At 43.5% G+C, this 17,176-nt stretch overlaps 4 protein-coding genes across 6 annotated transcripts; 2 read left to right on the top strand and 2 right to left on the bottom strand.

Annotated features, from left to right (window-relative positions):
* Positions 1–382: 382 nt before the first annotated feature.
* cfap251 (cilia and flagella associated protein 251) lies at positions 383–7,016 on the bottom strand. 3 transcript variants are annotated; one of them, XM_053871483.1, is made up of 21 exons: positions 6,940–7,016; positions 4,783–5,073; positions 4,575–4,715; positions 4,395–4,504; positions 4,211–4,319; positions 4,026–4,106; positions 3,881–3,958; positions 3,775–3,816; positions 3,430–3,701; positions 3,178–3,354; positions 2,857–3,107; positions 2,644–2,795; positions 2,393–2,569; positions 2,142–2,326; positions 1,963–2,077; positions 1,608–1,771; positions 1,460–1,550; positions 1,186–1,329; positions 879–1,107; positions 701–808; positions 383–626 (listed from the first exon to the last, which is right to left on the bottom strand). In XM_053871483.1, exons 1-21 carry the CDS (start codon positions 7,009–7,011, stop codon positions 442–444), a joined length of 3,174 nt encoding a protein of 1,057 aa, XP_053727458.1. In that variant the 5' UTR covers positions 7,012–7,016; the 3' UTR covers positions 383–441. The 3 variants fall into 3 exon arrangements, with proteins under 3 accessions (XP_053727458.1, XP_053727459.1, XP_053727460.1); XM_053871484.1 differs by lacking the exon at positions 6,940–7,016 and adding an exon at positions 5,763–5,848; XM_053871485.1 differs by lacking the exon at positions 6,940–7,016 and having other exon boundaries at positions 4,421–4,504; positions 4,783–4,933.
* On the top strand, positions 6,466–11,343 carry LOC128762913 (rab5 GDP/GTP exchange factor-like). Its single transcript, XM_053871486.1, has 9 exons — positions 6,466–6,692; positions 7,704–7,888; positions 8,113–8,237; positions 8,684–8,835; positions 9,546–9,615; positions 9,705–9,840; positions 9,906–10,000; positions 10,071–10,327; positions 10,397–11,343. The coding sequence occupies exons 2-9, from the start codon at positions 7,731–7,733 to the stop codon at positions 10,802–10,804; spliced, it is 1,401 nt and encodes a 466-aa protein (XP_053727461.1). The 5' UTR covers positions 6,466–6,692; positions 7,704–7,730; the 3' UTR covers positions 10,805–11,343.
* A 543-nt stretch (positions 11,344–11,886) lies between these two features.
* Positions 11,887–13,484, top strand: psmd9 (proteasome 26S subunit, non-ATPase 9). The gene is made up of 6 exons (XM_053871487.1): positions 11,887–12,054; positions 12,129–12,228; positions 12,707–12,900; positions 12,973–13,074; positions 13,164–13,252; positions 13,320–13,484. The coding sequence occupies exons 1-6, from the start codon at positions 11,935–11,937 to the stop codon at positions 13,345–13,347; spliced, it is 633 nt and encodes a 210-aa protein (XP_053727462.1). The 5' UTR covers positions 11,887–11,934; the 3' UTR covers positions 13,348–13,484.
* Positions 13,485–14,124: 640 nt separating this feature from the next.
* Positions 14,125–16,617, bottom strand: gtf2h3 (general transcription factor IIH, polypeptide 3). The gene is made up of 13 exons (XM_053870990.1): positions 16,472–16,617; positions 16,319–16,398; positions 16,124–16,230; positions 15,901–16,043; positions 15,756–15,818; positions 15,593–15,622; positions 15,497–15,525; positions 15,355–15,429; positions 15,228–15,281; positions 15,077–15,145; positions 14,873–15,008; positions 14,753–14,789; positions 14,125–14,678 (listed from the first exon to the last, which is right to left on the bottom strand). The coding sequence occupies exons 1-13, from the start codon at positions 16,479–16,481 to the stop codon at positions 14,612–14,614; spliced, it is 900 nt and encodes a 299-aa protein (XP_053726965.1). The 5' UTR covers positions 16,482–16,617; the 3' UTR covers positions 14,125–14,611.
* Between the last annotated feature and the right edge of the window lie 559 nt (positions 16,618–17,176).

Below are 17,176 nucleotides of genomic sequence, written 5' to 3'. Positions count from 1 at the left end.
AAATGACACATAAATGAGATGTGAAACAGACAGCATCATTGTACTCCAACCGAAGTTCACTTCAAAGACGGAATGAATGGCGAAAACCATTAGCAACCATCTTGACTTGAGTTTTACAGCTTTGCTTTATGGTAGAATCTAGTGTGCGGCAACTCTTGGTTTGAAGCAAACCTTTCTCTGTGCGTAGTCCTGGCATGCTTGTGTGTGTCTCCACTCCAGTTTACTCTAGAAGTCCTAGGCACTAGAGTGTCCTCAGGTGTCGCCAACCTCTTGACCCAAGTAGCTAGGATAGGTGGGGTACCTCGCAACCCCATAATGAATGAATGTCTGCGAGACCAAAACCAACCAGGCAAATCACTATGAAACAAAACCCTACATTTACAGTTCATTTATTTGTCCATGTGAAACCAGATGGGAGGAGGTTATGGTGAAAGACAGTACTCAGATACGAGCGGAGGTTTCTGAAGACGAAGCAACATCAGACTTTTGCGTTGCTCTTGTTGTTCTTGTCGACGATGGCGATGTTGACTCAGGTGGTAAGGGGAAGCCCAGAATATGATTTATAAATTCCTGGATGGTAATCTTATCTGAGATGACATTATGAAGAGATCCTTCAGGTTTTCCTCCTGATGAAAAAACAGTTTCCGACAATAAATTCAACTACTGTTCCATGTTGACACGTTGAATGCTTTTTACATACGTAAATATTCCTTTGGGATTCTTGGGTTTTCTTTCTCCTCATTTTCTTCACAGAGACCCAAAAGTGTTGTGAAACACTCTGCCACTTCATCCGGTGACATAGGTTCCCCTGTCAGAAATCAAAGTCAAAGCCTGGATTTGCAGAGATGGCTGGCTGGTATGACAGCTCCCTGGCATACCTCGTTCTTGGAGGAGCTCCAGCAACTCTTGCCTGTCAAGGACAGGGAACTCTTTACCATCTGTTGTCCCGAGGACCTGAAAAGCTTGAGCCAGTGCATCGTTGGAGACGTCGAACGCTGGCCGATGGTTGACATACAGCTTGATAAACTCCCCGAGGTCAACTTCATGGTTGTACTGTCCAGTTTCAGCATATTTGCTGAACTTGACTTCATTGTGAATGTCCTCTATCTGGAAGAAGAAGGCACAGATCTATTCCAGCAAAGTACGATGAGCATTTTGATACTTCTCCAGAAGACAATCACATACCTCCTCTTCAGTGGGGAAGTAGGCCAGAGACCGCATGAGTGATGGGACCTCTGTAAAGGGAATTTTGGTAGACACTTGCCGGGTTTCCATAGAGTCCACGCCTTGATGTTGGATTTGGCAGTAGTAAAAGAAGTCTTCCATCTCCTGCAAGTGGAGGAAAACAGCAAGATTGAAACATACGTTTCTGTGTCTTAATACAAAATTCTCTCAACTGCACTATGGTATTGCAGGATCCCAATAGATTTCCTTGTTTGAGACAAACCTGGGAACTCACCTTAAACAATGGGCCCTCTCTTCCTCCATCTAAAAGAGTGTAAAAAGGTGCCAAGTCCTCTCCTCCTAAAGACGCTGCTGCTTCCAAAGCACTGCAATTGTAGAATAGCATCACAATAGAAAAGCCCTATTCTTTATCACTGTCTTACTTGAGGCTTATCTCCCATAACATCACAGAGGGGTCGTATCCTCCCGCGGTGAAGACAAAGCGTCCGTCGTAGGAGCAGGCAAACGCCGATACTCCCGAGGGATGGCAGATCAACGCAATTGACTTGAAGGGGTTTCCGTCCAGGGGCAAGATCTGGAGGCCCAGCTTGGGGAAAAGAACCATCATTAGTCCATATAAAAAGGTGCTGCGCAGTGGAACACAGACTGCAAAGATTCCAAAAATTCCAAAACTTCTATTGGGATCATACCTTGACTACAACTTATTTTGATGTCACCAGACTCTGTCTGGATCAATAATACATCTGTATTTCACAAATAAAACAGTATGTTTCTCACTTTCTCCTGGGTGATGTACGCCAAGTAATAAGAGTCCTTCTTGCACTCCTTGGATGCAGGGATGACAGCTACTTTCTTCAAGGGAGATCCATATTTTGGGCCAAGGAATGTGTTTCTGTTGGTTGACAGTGGAGCACAAGTCAACCACTTCATATTAAAAATCACTTCACTAAGTGTACCTGCACATCTTGCTGCTGCTGTTGAAGAGCTTCATCTTGTATTGGTCAGAGACGACCAGAAGGGAGCGCTCTGCAGAGAGTGGTGGGTACCAGGTCATGCACGTGGGGACTGCACTTTGCTCGATCCTAACTGAATTTAGCAGGAGGAGATTGTCCACAGAGCTGAGTTCCAGGTCATACTCCACCTGGTTTGGAGAGATGATGATTCTTTAAGCTTCACTTAAACCATTTAAAAATCTGTTCTGACGTACCAAGACACGGTCCTTGCCTAAAGAGAGTAATCTGGGCTTTTTGCTGTCCTCATGAACTCCAAAAAGCAGGTCAATGATGGGCTTGTAGTGCGGCCGCTGCCTGCCCAGGTACTCCCAGCGTGAGGGTTCACTCTCATGAGCACGGAGGCAAAACACTGTCACTGCTTTTCCAGTGTCCTACATGTTCCATACAGCATATGTGACAAACATGTAGCTTTAAATTGCCTTACGAAAGACTATGTCGAACTCACCGCAGTGGCGAGAAACTTGGAGTCACAAGAGAAAGCAATGTGACTGATGCTCTCCTCAGTGAACCGGAAAGTCTGATCTGGATTGCTTTCTAACGTGTTTGGATCCAGAATTTGAACCACTCCGCTACTAAATCCAACTGCCAAGTACAACCCTGCAAAAGAGCAGTTCACTTCAGTCAACAAAGTTGGATGCAAAGCGCTCAGGATTCTCACCTTCAGGGTCAAAGGCCACAGACTCTATGTGTTTATCATCCTCAAAGATCCTACTCTTGAGCGTCACTTTGCGGTTGTAATCTCTCACTTTTAAAACGCCTCCTTGATCGCCCATGACCACCAGGGGCTCCTTCGGGTGGCAGGCCACGGTGTGAAGAGGTTCGCTCTCTTCGTCCAGAAGGACCTGAGCGACACCTTTCTTGGCGTCGACGTGGACCACGATGGAGCTGATGGTGGACACAACAAAGTTCCTGCAGGGAAGAATCAATAGTCAATAGTCAATAGCAGGATATTTAAGACTGAAATAGTGTTCCCACCTACCGGATGATTAGCGGTTTGGTCTCCAGAGTACAGTCTTCCAAGTAGCCCTCTTTGCTCTCTTTGGAGAAGGAGATTGAGACAATTGCATCCAGGTTTAATTTTTCATACCAAGCCAGCGGCAGGAAGTTTTCATCGTAGATGGTGATGAAGCCTCTCGTGTCTCCGGTCACAATACAGCTGTAACAACACGTTCAGAGTGGAAGATTGGATGCCAGTGAGCAGTAAACAATCCATACTTGTTGCTCTACCGACCAGTCAGTAACAGTGAGGACAGTGATGGGCTCCTTCTGGAGAGACATTACATTGACACAAGCTCTGGTGAGATTTTCATTTGCAGCAAAATCCTCCATCAGGTCCCACACCACGATGCTCCCTCCTGCCGACGCTGTGAGGATCTGACGTTTACTCCAGTGGAACACTGACTGGCTGAAAGCCCCACCGGCCATCGCTACAATGTTATAGAAGCCCTGTGAAGGTGGAGGGTCTTCAGTGTCATCCAGTCCTGCCACATTGATGTTATACCCCTGCAGAGGTGAGCACAGCGACGTCTTGATGATCATGTTCATGATCAGTGTAGAATTATATAAAATGCGTTACCCTCATAACCCTCAGAAAGTAATACTTCAACGTTCCATCTGACTGAAAAGGAGGAAACACAACTTCAGTTTCAAGTACATGTCACGGTAGAGAGGGCGGGACTTACCGTGGTGTACAATAATACTTTGTTGTGGCTGTTGCTGAGCAGTTGTGAGCTGTCGTTCGGATTGAATAAGATGTAAGTCTGAAAAATAATATCATTATTTGAACATTATAGACACATGAGCGTCGTGACGTGAAATAAAACCTACTTGGAAGCCGCACTGAGCGCTGAGTTCTGTGTACCACAAGGGCTCCTCCATGTCATCAGTCCAGTCCCAAATGCAGACACACTTGGAGATGGAATGACAGCATTATAATATTTAATAGTATATAATAATATATAACATAAATAGTCACTGATTAGTTGAATGAAATGCAGAGTATTCTGACCCACCTGCAGCTTTTCGTTCCCGAGCGTCGCCAGATATTTGCTGTCTCTCGAAAAGGCCATGGCTATCACACCTCCATCAGGGTGGCAGTCAAACATCGTATGCACAGGAATCCTGGAGTGCATCCATGATATAAACATTCAGCATTCATTAGAGATAGTGGATTCAACTTCCACAAGGACTAGATACCCTGAGTATGAATCCCAAATCATCACCATGCTCCTCGGACCCTGGTCTGCCGTGGCAATCCAGCGTCTGTCCTCGCTGACACACATGCAGGTGATGGGGAAGCTGTGACCCTGATGGAAATATTGCGAAACGTATGACACAAGTGACAACCGCAAAGAAGGAGAAGAAAGACGGCCATACCTGAAGTATGTGCTGAGAGTTGAGTGTGTGATTGAAGATGATCCCCACATGAGCTGCAGCATACAGGATGACCAGCTGATCGTGGTCTTGTAGACTGAAGAAAGGGAGACTGCGGTTCACTCCAAACACCCAATCGAGGGTCTGGATGGAAGCAGCATTTAGACATGTCAGCGTTCAGGCTCTCACACGCACTGAGGTATCACCATACCAATGCATGTGTCCTGGCTTGGTCTTTTTTCTTTGGGAAGAGTGAGTCCTTGGTGGCAGTGTAGACATGAGAGTCGCTCTTAACTCTCACTTTTTCATCTCCTCCTCCCACCTCCTTGGCACCACTGCTCGGATCCCTCTGCTTCTCTTCAACATCGCCATCTTCAGTTGTGGGTTTTAGTGGCTCCTGGTCATCTTTTTGGAACACGTGACGACTTCGAGAGCTTGTTGATGGTTGCTGGTTTTCACAGTCAGAATCGGACATGCTCGCCATGATGACGTCACGTAGCAGCTAAAGCAAACATGCACAATTAGCAAATGAAAGGTTAGCAAACTAACCAGAGAAGAATTTGCTGTTGAAGCATTTAAAATGTCACAATATCGATAACTCCTCCTGGGCTGTAAGTGTACGCGTTGTGTCGTTGCCTAGTTACCGTCTTAACGTTTCAATCTGCCCCTTCAAATTAAAAGCACATTTATAATATTGTTCTGTGTTGTGGGTAACAAAATCTCAAACCTTTATTCCTCATCGTTTAGTTTTGTGATAATTATAAAATGAATAAGTAACGATTTGGGATGCCTCCAAATTTAACAAAATTTTCTATGAAAAATTCATAAGGGATAATATAAACATGAATTCTAGAAAGTGTGTAGAGTTGATGGGCTTTGAAGTGTAGTAATTTAAACACGTTCTAAAAATGAAGGAGTGGCTCAAAAAGCGACGCTAAAGCGTATAATGTATCATATATATGATATTAAGCATTTCTTCACGTCCTTCACTTGTGATTGTGTTGTGTATCGGATTAATGTGAAAGAACTGCGTCGTTCATAGGCGATTAAACACGTCAATATGAATGTCATAATTGTTCACAGCTGCGACTAATCTGACTGTCTTATTGGAACATAGGGGGCGTGGTCAGGACGAGAGCGTTAACTGGGGTGAGAACACAGTTTAATAGGATTTTATTGAAAGAGACTTACTATAGTTCTTCACCGGAATTTAACTGCCACTGAAATGAGCACAACAAGGGACCTTTATTTATTCATGTGGTCTCACATGAATAAATTAAAGGTCCCTTTGACAATAAAGTTACCTACCAAAGAAGATTATATACTATTGGTTTGACTATGAGCAAACAAAGGCCAGCGTCTACAAAACAGGTGTAAAAGCCAACCATGAATAATAATAATAATAATCAAACTGGGAGTTGGGAGTTGAAAAGTTTGCTGTTTATGCGGGCAGTGAGACACTATTTTCTTATAAAGAAATGACACCTCAAAAATAAATCACACATACCGAAATGATATGTAGTTCTGTTTTTTTTTTAAGTTTAGAGTTCTCGTTTAAATTATCTGAGGTTGTAATATGTTTTAGGTATTTGCGTATATAATAATAAAATATAATAATAGCGATATGTTTACGTGTTGTTTGGAAAGAGGTCAAGTGCCAGCCTACTTGCTCATTTATTTTCAATATGAACTCTGATGTAGATTGCAGTAATGAACACTAGATGGTGCATTTCCCTAAATCTTTTCTAGGACAATCTCAAAAATGCAAACTTTTGAGAAGAAAAGAAAATCAGTATCTGATTTAAGAATTTGAGCTTAACTGAACGCAACTAAGTGATTATGTATTGAAACTATACAACGATTCACAAACATACTTTTGCTTTGAAATTGTTACGTCACGACTCGTGTCGTGGGGCTTTTCCGGTTGCACAGGTTTGAACGTAGGCGAATAGTTGGATGTCTTCCTCTGGTTGTTGGTCGCGTAAAAGTGCTGTTGACTCGCTGGTGTGTTGCCGCTTCCGCTGTGTTCGCCGGTGTTTCATGTTTTCCCGTAGTTAATCGAGGGAGGTATTCAACGTCACGATTTAAGTCCTGTTTTTGAGTCGGAGGGGACGCACACGGGTAAGTTGTTCCGAAAAGTGCGAAAATCCACTTCGTCAAAATGACAAAAGTGAGTCGAACTGTGTCATCTCGCGTCAACGCTCACACCGTGTACCTGCTCACTACTAGCCAAGTTAGCTAACAGCAGCCGGTGTTGTCACAGATCAGCTGACAGTCAGCTCCTGACTGCGGAGCCTCGAGCCCGACACCGATCACTGCAGGCTAAATCACTCTGTTCTTGACGCTGCTTTATGTTTGTTTTACTCACGAGTAGATCCCGTCCGGTCCGAATATGAGTTACAGGTGAACAACCACGCAGACAAATGTAAATTGCCGACATTAGGCCATTACATAACAACGCTGAATTCCTTCTAATCCTCCAGGACTTTTCCTACGCCATTAAACTGGCTACTGTTTCTGATCAATGTTTTCAAATGTTTTCTTAAATAGGTTTGTAGCACTACAGGTGTTGTTGCTTTTTTTATAGCAGTCACATCGAGTTAGAGTGGAGCAAGTACTATTTTATTTATATTTTTATTTCTGCGCTCTTATGAAGGTTAAAAACTCGTGTACACCCTGTCCATGTGTCACTGTTTTCTCCCTCCAAGTATTTGTTTGAAGTCCTCCTAAACATCTGAATCTGAATCAGAAATGCAAAATACTCTTGACAGTGAAGGAAAGAAGGCTATACACACTATACACACAGGCTATGTACACTGTGCAAAAAAAAATTAAAACAGATTTAAAACAGATTGACATGAAAAAAAAAGCAGCAAAAATCTTCCACATTAAATTTTACAGGCATGAATTGTGCAGTTTTATTGCCACAGGAAGAAAGGACCTCCTGTGACAGTCTTTGAGATAGGTTGTCTCAGTAATACTAGTAGGATTGTGTGCACTGCAAATGCAAAACGAATTTAGACCTCAAAAAGCCTTTAATCTGAGGATCGTGATGGTGCAACCTGGAGGTGTTTCAGCAGCACAGCGCTGTTATCCACTACTACTGATGGTGATAGCGAACATGTCCAACAGGAAGAAGTCATATACCTCAGTGCAGCCATGTGGGCCGATAAGCAGCGAGGAATCCGAGTGTCGCAGGAGGAGCTTCTCTGCAAGAACGCTTGTGGTTATTATGGAAACCCAGCGTGGCAAGGCTTCTGCTCCAAGTGCTGGAGAGAACGCGCCCGTCCCGCTGATGCTCAGAGGCAAAGCACCAGGTAAGGAAAACATTCATGCATTTTGTGGTCAAATTATTTTTCTGTGCTGAAATCCAGGTTATTGCATGACTAAGTTGAACTTAAGAATAGATTTTCTCTGACCCACAATTTGCTTAAATGCTTTGCAACCGGCTGAAATAGGGCAGCTGCCACAAAGGGCTAATTGTTCAACAGTCCTTAAGTATGTTTAAGTTGGCCATTTCCGATGTGTTTCCTACTCGTAGGCCGAGTCATGACGCGACTCCCCCCACCTTCTCCAAATTTGAGGAGAAGAAAAGTATTGAAAAGGGACGTCGCATCAACACAATGAGAAGACTGTTCTGGGGAACTCCCTCTCCTCCCAAACAAGGTAGTATGCTTGATTTTCTTGAGGCTAGTGAGTCAGTTGAATTGTTTCATGTGGTTGCATTTGCCATATTCTGTAGCGGTTTGAGGATTTGCACTCATTTTCTGGTCACTTGTGCAACAATTAGCCAGTGTGCAGTGAGTGGGAGGTTGCGGTTCTCAAAGCTGGCATCAATCATTGATATAGTCAAGAAATAATTCTTGGTGGAATGTTCACGTTTTTTTCTATTTGTGTTGAAATACCAATGAGTTCAAGCGTTATTATGGACTAGATAAAACTTACTTGCCCAGATCGGACCCCTCATCCTTAAGTTTCATGCCTGCTTTAAAACTGCACAGCAAAAACTGTACAGAATGGCTCCTGAGATGAGCTCACTATTGTTTAAGTTTTTCATACGATTGACCCTTATTGGAGTTTCATGACTGACCACACTCGCTGTTTTCCTCCAGAGTCCTCTGCAACCCACCAAAATGTGTTGAAGGCCTACCAGAGCCTGGAGCCTGGTGATTTCACCGGCTTCCTAAAGATTCTGCGGAGCCCTCCTTCTCAGCGTATGCAGTCCCGGTGCACGGCTTTCCTCAACACCATGGAAGCCTACCATGTAAATATTTGTGCCGAGAGTCAGTCATGTGGACGACCTGGTTCCTTGTTTTGAACTCAGATTGTTTTCAACAATGTCTACAGTGAATCTGTTGGGTGTAACATCTGACACAATTCATGATTATATAATGCGTCTCCATTGACTGATGTAACATGTTGGTGTTTTCATCACGGTAGTCTTAAACAAACTGCGGGTGTCCTTAGCTTTATGTTGTGGCTACAAAGAGTGGAGCCTCAGCACGAAGGTTCAAATCCAGTGTGATGCAGTTTACATAGGTGTGAGAGCCAAGTGAGTCAATATGTTATTATAGTCTGTATAATGGCCTCATTGGTAACAGAACTGGCTGTTTTTGTCAGTTGGACAAACTCTGTACCAAAATAAGCAAAATGGCTTTAGAGTTGATCTGGTGACTCTTGTAATCTGCTGCAGCAGCCTTCAAATTACCCTCTCCTGCAGTGTATTTATAATTTCATGAGCAACAAACTTTATTTTAAATTGGTTCAGTTACAAAACAAGTTGGGTTTGTTTTGCTGTGTTTCGTCGGCACACCGTTGTACTGGCCGAGGTGATGGAGCCAGTTCAGTGTCTTGCACTCGCACTGGAGTTGGTTGTGTCTTGTGTGTTCATGTCAGGATGCATTTCCACTGTAACTGTACAGTTTGAATGATCATTCATCTAATTCAATGTCCTGTTGTCTTTTATCATTTTAGCATCTGCCCATTCAGAAGCAGTCCGATCTTGTGCATGATTTCTATCAGTCTTTTTCAGAATATTTTCACAGTGAGTGCACATCTCTGCCACGTGTGGACGGTTTATCGGACAAGCTCAAGCCTGTGTGTTGCTGTTGTGGTTTTGCTCGCTCCTCTCAGGCCTGCCCGAGCCGCAGATCAATCAGCTGATGGGACATGTGGAGAAGCTGATAATGACACGCTTGCACAAGTGGGTCTTCTGCCATGACAGCTGTGATGATGAAGAGAAGGATCTGGCGCTTCAGAGAAGGATACGGTTAGATGTGTAAATCAGACGTGAGCCTCAAAAGCCCTGGCCGACACTGACTGATGTCTCCGCAGCTCATTGAACTGGATCACTCCGCAGATGCTCAGTGTTCCATTCCCCGACTCCAACGCCTCAGTCACCGGCGACCCCTTTCTACCGGCTATAACTGGTAATCGCGCTGCTGATCCTAGCAATGTTGGATGAACTTTAAGATTCACTTCTTGTGGTTCTTTCAATAGCCATTATTGAGATGGACGCCAAACGAGCCCCTCAGGACAAGCTGGCGTGTGTGTCCAAGTGCAGCCAGCATGTTTTTGAGGCTCTCTCCAGCTCCAACAGTGAGCCTGCCAACGCCGATGACTTCCTGTCGGGGCTGGTGTACGTGGTGCTGAAGGCCAATCCCCCTCGTCTGCACTCCAACATGCAGTACGTGATTCGTTTCGGACTTCCTCACAGTCTCATGGCTGGGGAAAGCGGCTACTACTTCACAAACCTGGTGAGTTGTCTTAAGTTTTTAACTGTTTGGAAAGATGAGACGTTTATATCTTCATCTTTTTTTTTGCAGTCATGTGCTGTGGCCTTTATAGAAAAAGTTGACGGGCCAGCGTTGAACCTCAGCTCAGAAGAGTTTGAGGGCTACATGTCACGCCAGCGAGGCCCGGCCACCGTGAGCAAGAGGCACCAGATTGCCAGCGAGACTGGACACATGCTGGAGGAGCTGGCGGGTCGACAGGAGAAGCTGGACCAGGGAATGGACGCTCTCAACAAGCAGCTGAAGAAGTGGGTGCAGGCTGTTCACGTACAGCTGGACGAGGCAGCGGCTCAGTTTTCCCTGGTGAAAAAGGAGCTGGATGTTAATATCTCACAAGTTTCTCCAGCTCATGACCCCGTGGCTGCGGAGGAGAGAAGCAAGGAAGAGACAGTACTAGTACTAAATGATCAGCACGATGGCATCCAAGACACAGAATGTTAGCTGTTTTGATCTGACGGTACCTCACAGATACTCAGCGCTAACTGTGTAGTAAAACAACGAACGTTCACATTTGCACAAGCTAAACGTGAAGTCCGTCCCAATGTGAAGGAACATTAGCAGATGTCTCAGGGTACACGAGGACCTGGAAGACTCCATGTTTGCACTTGTCGTGGATGAAGGCCTTGACAAGTACATTCCGATGCACACTAAGAAGGATCATAAGAAGTTTAGTAGCTCAGGGTTTACTTCCTTATACACATTACCGATAGCATATTTAATATGAACCTTTTCAATAATATCACTGCAAATGTGCCTTTGAATATGAGCTGCTGCAGAAACCATAGTAAGGTGAATACACTAACACTGCAACAGCACTGGGACTGTATCACCAGCTTCATTTCAGAGCTGTGTTGCCTTAAGTGTTTGTTTAAAGATTGAATAGTAATGCCATTTGTAATGTACAAGGTGGCTACCCGTTGTTTACATCTATTTCTTACTGAGATGAGAATGTGTCGATTGTTGTCTATTAAACTTGTAATTTCACGAGAATTTGCTCTGTTGTTGTTTTTTTTTTTTGGTGAACTTTATGGCTGCACACTGCATTTGGTTGCAGTCTGGCGAAGTCCTGTCTTCAGTCTATTCTTGTCACAAGATAAGTTTGCATTACACACACTTTGTAGCAGCACAATTCCAAGGAAACCAACTGAACCCATCCGGTTTGTCAATTCCCTTTGGTGATTCCCTGTGCTTCTCATGCTGGAAACCTTTAAATAGCAAACTCTGTCCAACTGCATGTCAGCTGGCTTGGCCAGTTGTTGCACAAAGATGTGGCAGATAAATCGTCAACAATGTCAGAATTCATATTTTTTTCCTTTATATTATAAGTAAATATATACCTTATATTTTCAATGATCTCTTGTAAAGTAAAGGCACACAATGCTATGTTTTAAAAATGCCCGAAATCCCACTAAGACAGCAAATACAATACTTTTTAAAAAATTTTACTGGCTTGGTGCACTCTAATCCAGCAGGGGGCGAAAGTACAATATACTCGAAAGTCAACCAAGCACAGACGGCGAAGAAGACAGCACGGAAGTGAGGTTGGTGTTTTGGTTCCTGCTGTCAGCGGGATGATTTGGGAAAACAGTACTGAAGCCCCAGAGATAACCATGGAGGAAGTTCGAAACTTAATCAAAAAGAAAGATGAAATCGAAGAACAAATCAAAGCTTACCACGATGTGTTGGAAGACGTAAGTTCGAGGCTTGTGGTCAATCTCGATGTGTCATCGGTGTCAACTGTTAACAGGACTTTCTCATCTCACAGCAAGGTGTCGGACTGCAGACTCCCCTGGTAGATGAGGAGGGGTTCCCCAGAGCAGACGTCAACCTTTACCAAATTCGAAACGCGAGACACAATATTTCATGTAAGTTTCTGATTCGTGTGGTTTGTTTACAGTGGGCGCCGGCGTCGTAGCGTTGTCATCACAGACCATGGCTTTTGTTCAGTCGTACTAGACTAAGTTGAGATGTGTTGGTATGTGGGATATTGTCCTCGAATGGAACGATTCATGGCAGGGATATGATCAGTTTAATCCCTCGCAGGTATTAAACCAGTTGTGAGATAGTTTTGAATTAAGAGAAATTACAAATAAGATCTCCTTGCACCTTGCAAGGATTGAAGACAGTTTCTGTTAACAAGCTTGGAGACAAAAAAGACCTTTCAAATTCTGAAATCAGTTATCCATCCATCCATCCTCATCCACACCAGCGATGCAGTGGTCAGTGTACCCACCTAGTTGTGACCTCAACTGCTTCTTTTCCAACTTTCTAAAACTCCAATACAATACACAACAGTCTTTCCCTTCAGTTCATTGCTTTAAATGTGTCATCCTCACACCGCAGGTCTGCAGAATGACCACAAAGCTATCATGGTCGAGATAGAAGAAGCTCTGCACAAGCTACACGCCAGGGAAAAAGCCAAGCGTGCCCAGGATGAGGTTGAAGCACAGGCTGAAGCGATGGACGTTCAGGTCACTCTACCCACCCCTTTTGCGCGAGTTGATGCAGTCACACAAGGCTCCCCAGCCTCCGGAGCGGTGAGTGGTTTCACCGTAGTGCCGGCAGTTATAACTACAGGAACGCTTATGTTTGGTATGCTGTGTTTAAAGGGCCTCAAAGTGGGAGATGAAGTGATTGAATTTGGTTCTGTGACAACCAACAACTTTCAGAACCTCCAGAACATCGCCTCTGCCGTGCAGCACAGCGAAGGGGTAAGAGGTTCTGCTTCAAGTCAGTTTTCCTGTTTGCTCTTCTGTGCTTCAGTCTTTAATCTAAATATGTCTGTTTATTTGCATGACAGAAACCTCTGCGTGTCGCTGTGATTCGCAGTGGACAAAAGGTTCAGATGAGCTTGACTCCACAGCGATGGTCTGGCAGAGGTCTGCTGGGGTGAGTGTTGTGCGTTCCTTTGAAAGATATGATCATGTGATATACAAATTGCCCTTTCTTCCTTCAGGTGCAACATTGTTCCAATACCTCGGTGATCTTCTTCATATGAAAAACTCTTCACCTTTATGTTTTTTTTCCAATTAACTTTGACCATAAAGTTTGGTTTTGACTTTCATTTTGGAACACATCTTATAATACTGGCCTGGAAGTTCTACTCATCAAATAAAATGTTGAATGCATTTAACTATTTGCCGATTCACTTTTTCCCCAACAAAGAGAGTTGCGTTTCTCTGGTCCCAGCATCCTCATGATCCTATTCTATGCACAGTCACCTTCACCTATCTTGATCAGTCTCCTAAGTCCTTGTGGGATGTCTTCCTCGTAACTGACATTCTGGATTCAGCAATGTTGTTAACTCACCGTCTTAAAATGACTCAATATATTTCTCGAACAAAATCCATAGTAAGTCAGTAAGAGTTAGAAAGGGGTGACACATGTCTGCTGAAATGTGAAGCTTGGGAATTTTGGAAATATTCCTTATTGGAAACTTTCCATTGGAGTAATGGGGTTTAATTGGAATATCAGTGAACTAACTGGGAATAGGTTTTATCCAGCAAAAATATGAACAGCTGAGAGAGCCAGGTTGCACACTCATGACACCGGGGCTCTGTTGCTGTTGTACATCGGAAACTGAAGATTTTCATTCTTTGATCACTGATCACCCAGAAAAACTCCTTTTAGACTAACAATAGTCAGCTATAGTTAGGCTAGTTTAGAGGCAAACTTTCATGTTACCGCATGGTGGCTGAGGGGGCTCGGCTCCTGACGCGCTGTTTGACATACAAGACTACGTGTGCAACATTCATCATTTATTGAAGTCAGATGACACTCATAATCACTTCCACTGGAATAAAACAGTGGCAAAGGGTGACATGTAGTGGTAAATAAAATACACTACCAACAAAACAGTCATAGTTAAGGCTCCTACAACTAGTATACTATGTCAGCCGCAAAAAGAGAGGCATGATCGTTCACTTTTCTTCCACAACAAAATCAACTGTCCATTAAAAGTAACAGAGCAGATGAAGTTTTTTTTTAACCTCCAAGACCTAATTTGAAAATGGTTGGAAAATGAAATTGAAGCTTCATTTTGGTAACAAACTTCCTTCGTTTAAAGAAAAGATCAATTTTCACCATCCACCTGAGCCACATTAGCTTACAGGTTTCTTTGTCAGATAAGAAAAACAAAACAAAATATGTTCATAATTGAAGGTTTTCAATAAGTAAGTCATCGTGATCAATCTATTTGGAACAAACACCAAGGAGCTATTTCACATGTGACTGAACTCCCTGCAGAGGTTAGGTCATCTTGGGTTTCTTCTTCTTCGCCTTGACAATTTGAGGAAGCTGAATTTTAAAGGCAGTGCTGCAAAATAATGAGACAAATTCCGTTAGGCTGCATGGTCTTGAAAGTTGCATGTAAGTGGCATGTAAACTTACTCGCATGTTGTGCAGATAGGACTGAAGTTGCAGAAGACTTCAAAGAAAAAGAGGTGGAAAGTCACAAAGAAGCTTTTAAGACTCTTCACTAGTATTATGATTCAACGTTTTAGTACTCACTTGACAAACAAACTGAGCAGACGTATCCAATTTCAATGAGATTTCGATGACAGAAACATGCAGCTCTGTAATCCACGTGTACAGGTGGTGGCAGAACCAGCTGTGACCTTTGATCTCCATCCGGCAGGAACACCCACTGGAACAAAACCAAAACACTGAGCGCCACATTCATTTCAGTTGGAGCAAATTCCCTTCTAAACTCACCAGAAGATACTGAGCTAGAGCAACTTTCTGGGGTATCTTCAGGTACAGTCCTCCAGTTATATCACAGGCCTGTGCAAGACGAAGAGCATGGATACTGTAAAGTATATCATCATACAGAGTATTAACTCACTCATGATGAAGTCAAACGTACCTGCTGCAGGAGGCCTGAGTCTGAGGCCAACACACATGCATCTATTAGGATATTCTGTCGAGGAAAATAATGACATGAATTTCTGTAAAATATCGGACATGAAGACCTGAAAATAAATGTCGCTCACCTTCTTCTGCGCAGCAAAGATCACGTTCATATAGTTCATATACTGGAGGGTGGAGTCATCCGCTGCCTTTACCACCTGTACAGAGAAATGTATGAAATGATCAAAGACCTTGCCTGAAGAGACTGGCTCAATGGGAGCTTACCAGTATCCTTGTTTTCATCTCCTGACCAGCTGAAAACAACGATACAAACGTTATTATCATACAATGGCTGAAAGGATCGTAGCCACTAGTACGTACCTTCCAGTTCCTTTGCGACTCTGTTAATGTCTGAATGTTAAAAAGTTAAGACCGACCAACCACAAGGAGAACCACATCGACACCAATCAAATGCAAAGTGCATATTCTAAGAGAAAGGTGTCACCAATTTTTGAGTCCGACTGAGATATTTTCTGGAGGATACAGCAGAGGGCTATGGCGAGAGATCCTGCGAGCAAGGTGTCTGTCAAATTTCCCCTCACTTCAACTGAAATCACACAAACATCAGTGAGTAAAAATTGAATTCCCAATACCATTAAAGTGACGTGATCAAAAGTGAAATAACATACTGTTTGACATGAGGTTCCTGATCTCTTCAGCAATTGTGTTGTTTGCAACTGACAAAAGTTCGTACTTCCCATCACCACTTGATGGAGAGTCCTCCTCGTCGTTCGTTCCGGTTTTAGAGTTCTTACTGGGGTACAAAAAGTGGCTGACACATAGACGGTAGGTTAGACAACTCACTCTCAGTTATAACTCCTGCTTATTCTAACAACCCAGTGAGTCACACACCTGCCCTGGCAGTGACTGGCGATGACCGCCAACTTGTTGGTTCTGCTCATGGCCAGGTGCGAGTTCCCCAACACAAGAACCGCGTCCAGACATTTGGAAAGTGTGAACTACGGAGGTGCAGCCGCAGTGTTGTTTACAACCACGCGATCATGTTTGCATCCAGTACTTCATAATAGAGATCAAGGTTTGCGGTACCTCTGGTTCCCTCTGCGCTTGCTGTCCCCACCATATCGGATTGACATCCACAACTATGACCAGCAGATTGATTTCATCGTCTGCAGGAAACAACGTGATATGATGAAGCACTGCAACTAGGAGACCAACTAAATGGAATGAAACGGGAGCTACCCGAGGCCATATCGATCCGGAGAGTCCTTTCTGTTCCTCGTCATCTACTGCAAGACCCCATCAAGTATCCACCTGAAACGGCAATCATAAACATCTTGATCAAGTTACTACTCCTCCGTTCATTTGTCTGCCATCATCCACACCGGTGACGGCGCACATCTACTGCGTCATCACATTGCGACTTCTGTAAGACATATTTTTTTTCTTGAATGTATTCTGCCAGAATTGTTTCACAAGTCCCTCAAAGAGCGTTTCGTTTTGTTTGCAGTGCATTAGTCAATAAATATTGAAAATTCCGTTGGGTTCATAAACTATGCGAGATTTACGTGAATGAAACCCTCGATATTTCAGTGCGCTCAACAATATATTGCACGTATTGTGGATTTCTGGCAAAAATACGCCGGAGGAAAACAGTTCGAAAATCTTGGTTCCAAAAGAAAGCCGGCTATCGCGCACATGTTAATCATGATTTGTTTGTGCGACAAATTAACGAATGTTATTTGACAATGATCGACTTGATGCCCGCTAAAATGCCATGTCTTAAAAATACACAGAGCTCGCTGTGAAGTGAACATAAATGACCTGTCAGTGCTGAGGTCTTGTACGTCTCTTTTCTGCATTTCATGTTGTTCTGTCGTTTTACATCTGAAACTAGCGTCAAAGGCCACGTGTGAAATTTTTTTTCTGCTTTGGAATGATTATATA

This window comes from Synchiropus splendidus, chromosome 7 (assembly GCF_027744825.2).
Source record: "Synchiropus splendidus isolate RoL2022-P1 chromosome 7, RoL_Sspl_1.0, whole genome shotgun sequence".
Classification (NCBI taxonomy): Eukaryota; Metazoa; Chordata; class Actinopteri; order Syngnathiformes; family Callionymidae; genus Synchiropus; species Synchiropus splendidus.
The sequence above is the reverse complement of the archived record's forward strand: the minus strand, read 5'-3'. Positions and strand labels throughout refer to the sequence as shown.

Coding starts and splice junctions, on each gene's coding strand:
- psmd9 (XM_053871487.1), top strand. CDS start 11,935: ATGATTTGGGAAAACAGTACTGAAGCCCCAGAGATAACCATGGAGGAA. Junction 12,229..12,706: donor CGCGAGACACAATATTTCAT/GTAAGTTTCTGA, acceptor CTCACACCGCAG/GTCTGCAGAATGACCACAAA. Junction 13,075..13,163: donor CCGTGCAGCACAGCGAAGGG/GTAAGAGGTTCT, acceptor TTTGCATGACAG/AAACCTCTGCGTGTCGCTGT.
- gtf2h3 (XM_053870990.1), bottom strand. Junction 15,526..15,592: donor AGTCGCAAAGGAACTGGAAG/GTACGTACTAGT, acceptor CGTTGTTTTCAG/CTGGTCAGGAGATGAAAACA. Junction 14,679..14,752: donor CCTATCTGCACAACATGCGA/GTAAGTTTACAT, acceptor ATTATTTTGCAG/CACTGCCTTTAAAATTCAGC.
- cfap251 (XM_053871483.1), bottom strand. CDS start 7,011: ATGTCGGCAATTTACATTTGTCTGCGTGGTTGTTCACCTGTAACTCAT. Junction 5,074..6,939: donor GGACCGGACGGGATCTACTC/GTGAGTAAAACA, acceptor TGTTTGCTTTAG/CTGCTACGTGACGTCATCAT. Junction 3,702..3,774: donor ACTTTCTGAGGGTTATGAGG/GTAACGCATTTT, acceptor TCACCTCTGCAG/GGGTATAACATCAATGTGGC.
- LOC128762913 (XM_053871486.1), top strand. CDS start 7,731: ATGTGGGCCGATAAGCAGCGAGGAATCCGAGTGTCGCAGGAGGAGCTT. Junction 8,238..8,683: donor TCCCTCTCCTCCCAAACAAG/GTAGTATGCTTG, acceptor GTTTTCCTCCAG/AGTCCTCTGCAACCCACCAA. Junction 8,836..9,545: donor ACACCATGGAAGCCTACCAT/GTAAATATTTGT, acceptor TTATCATTTTAG/CATCTGCCCATTCAGAAGCA.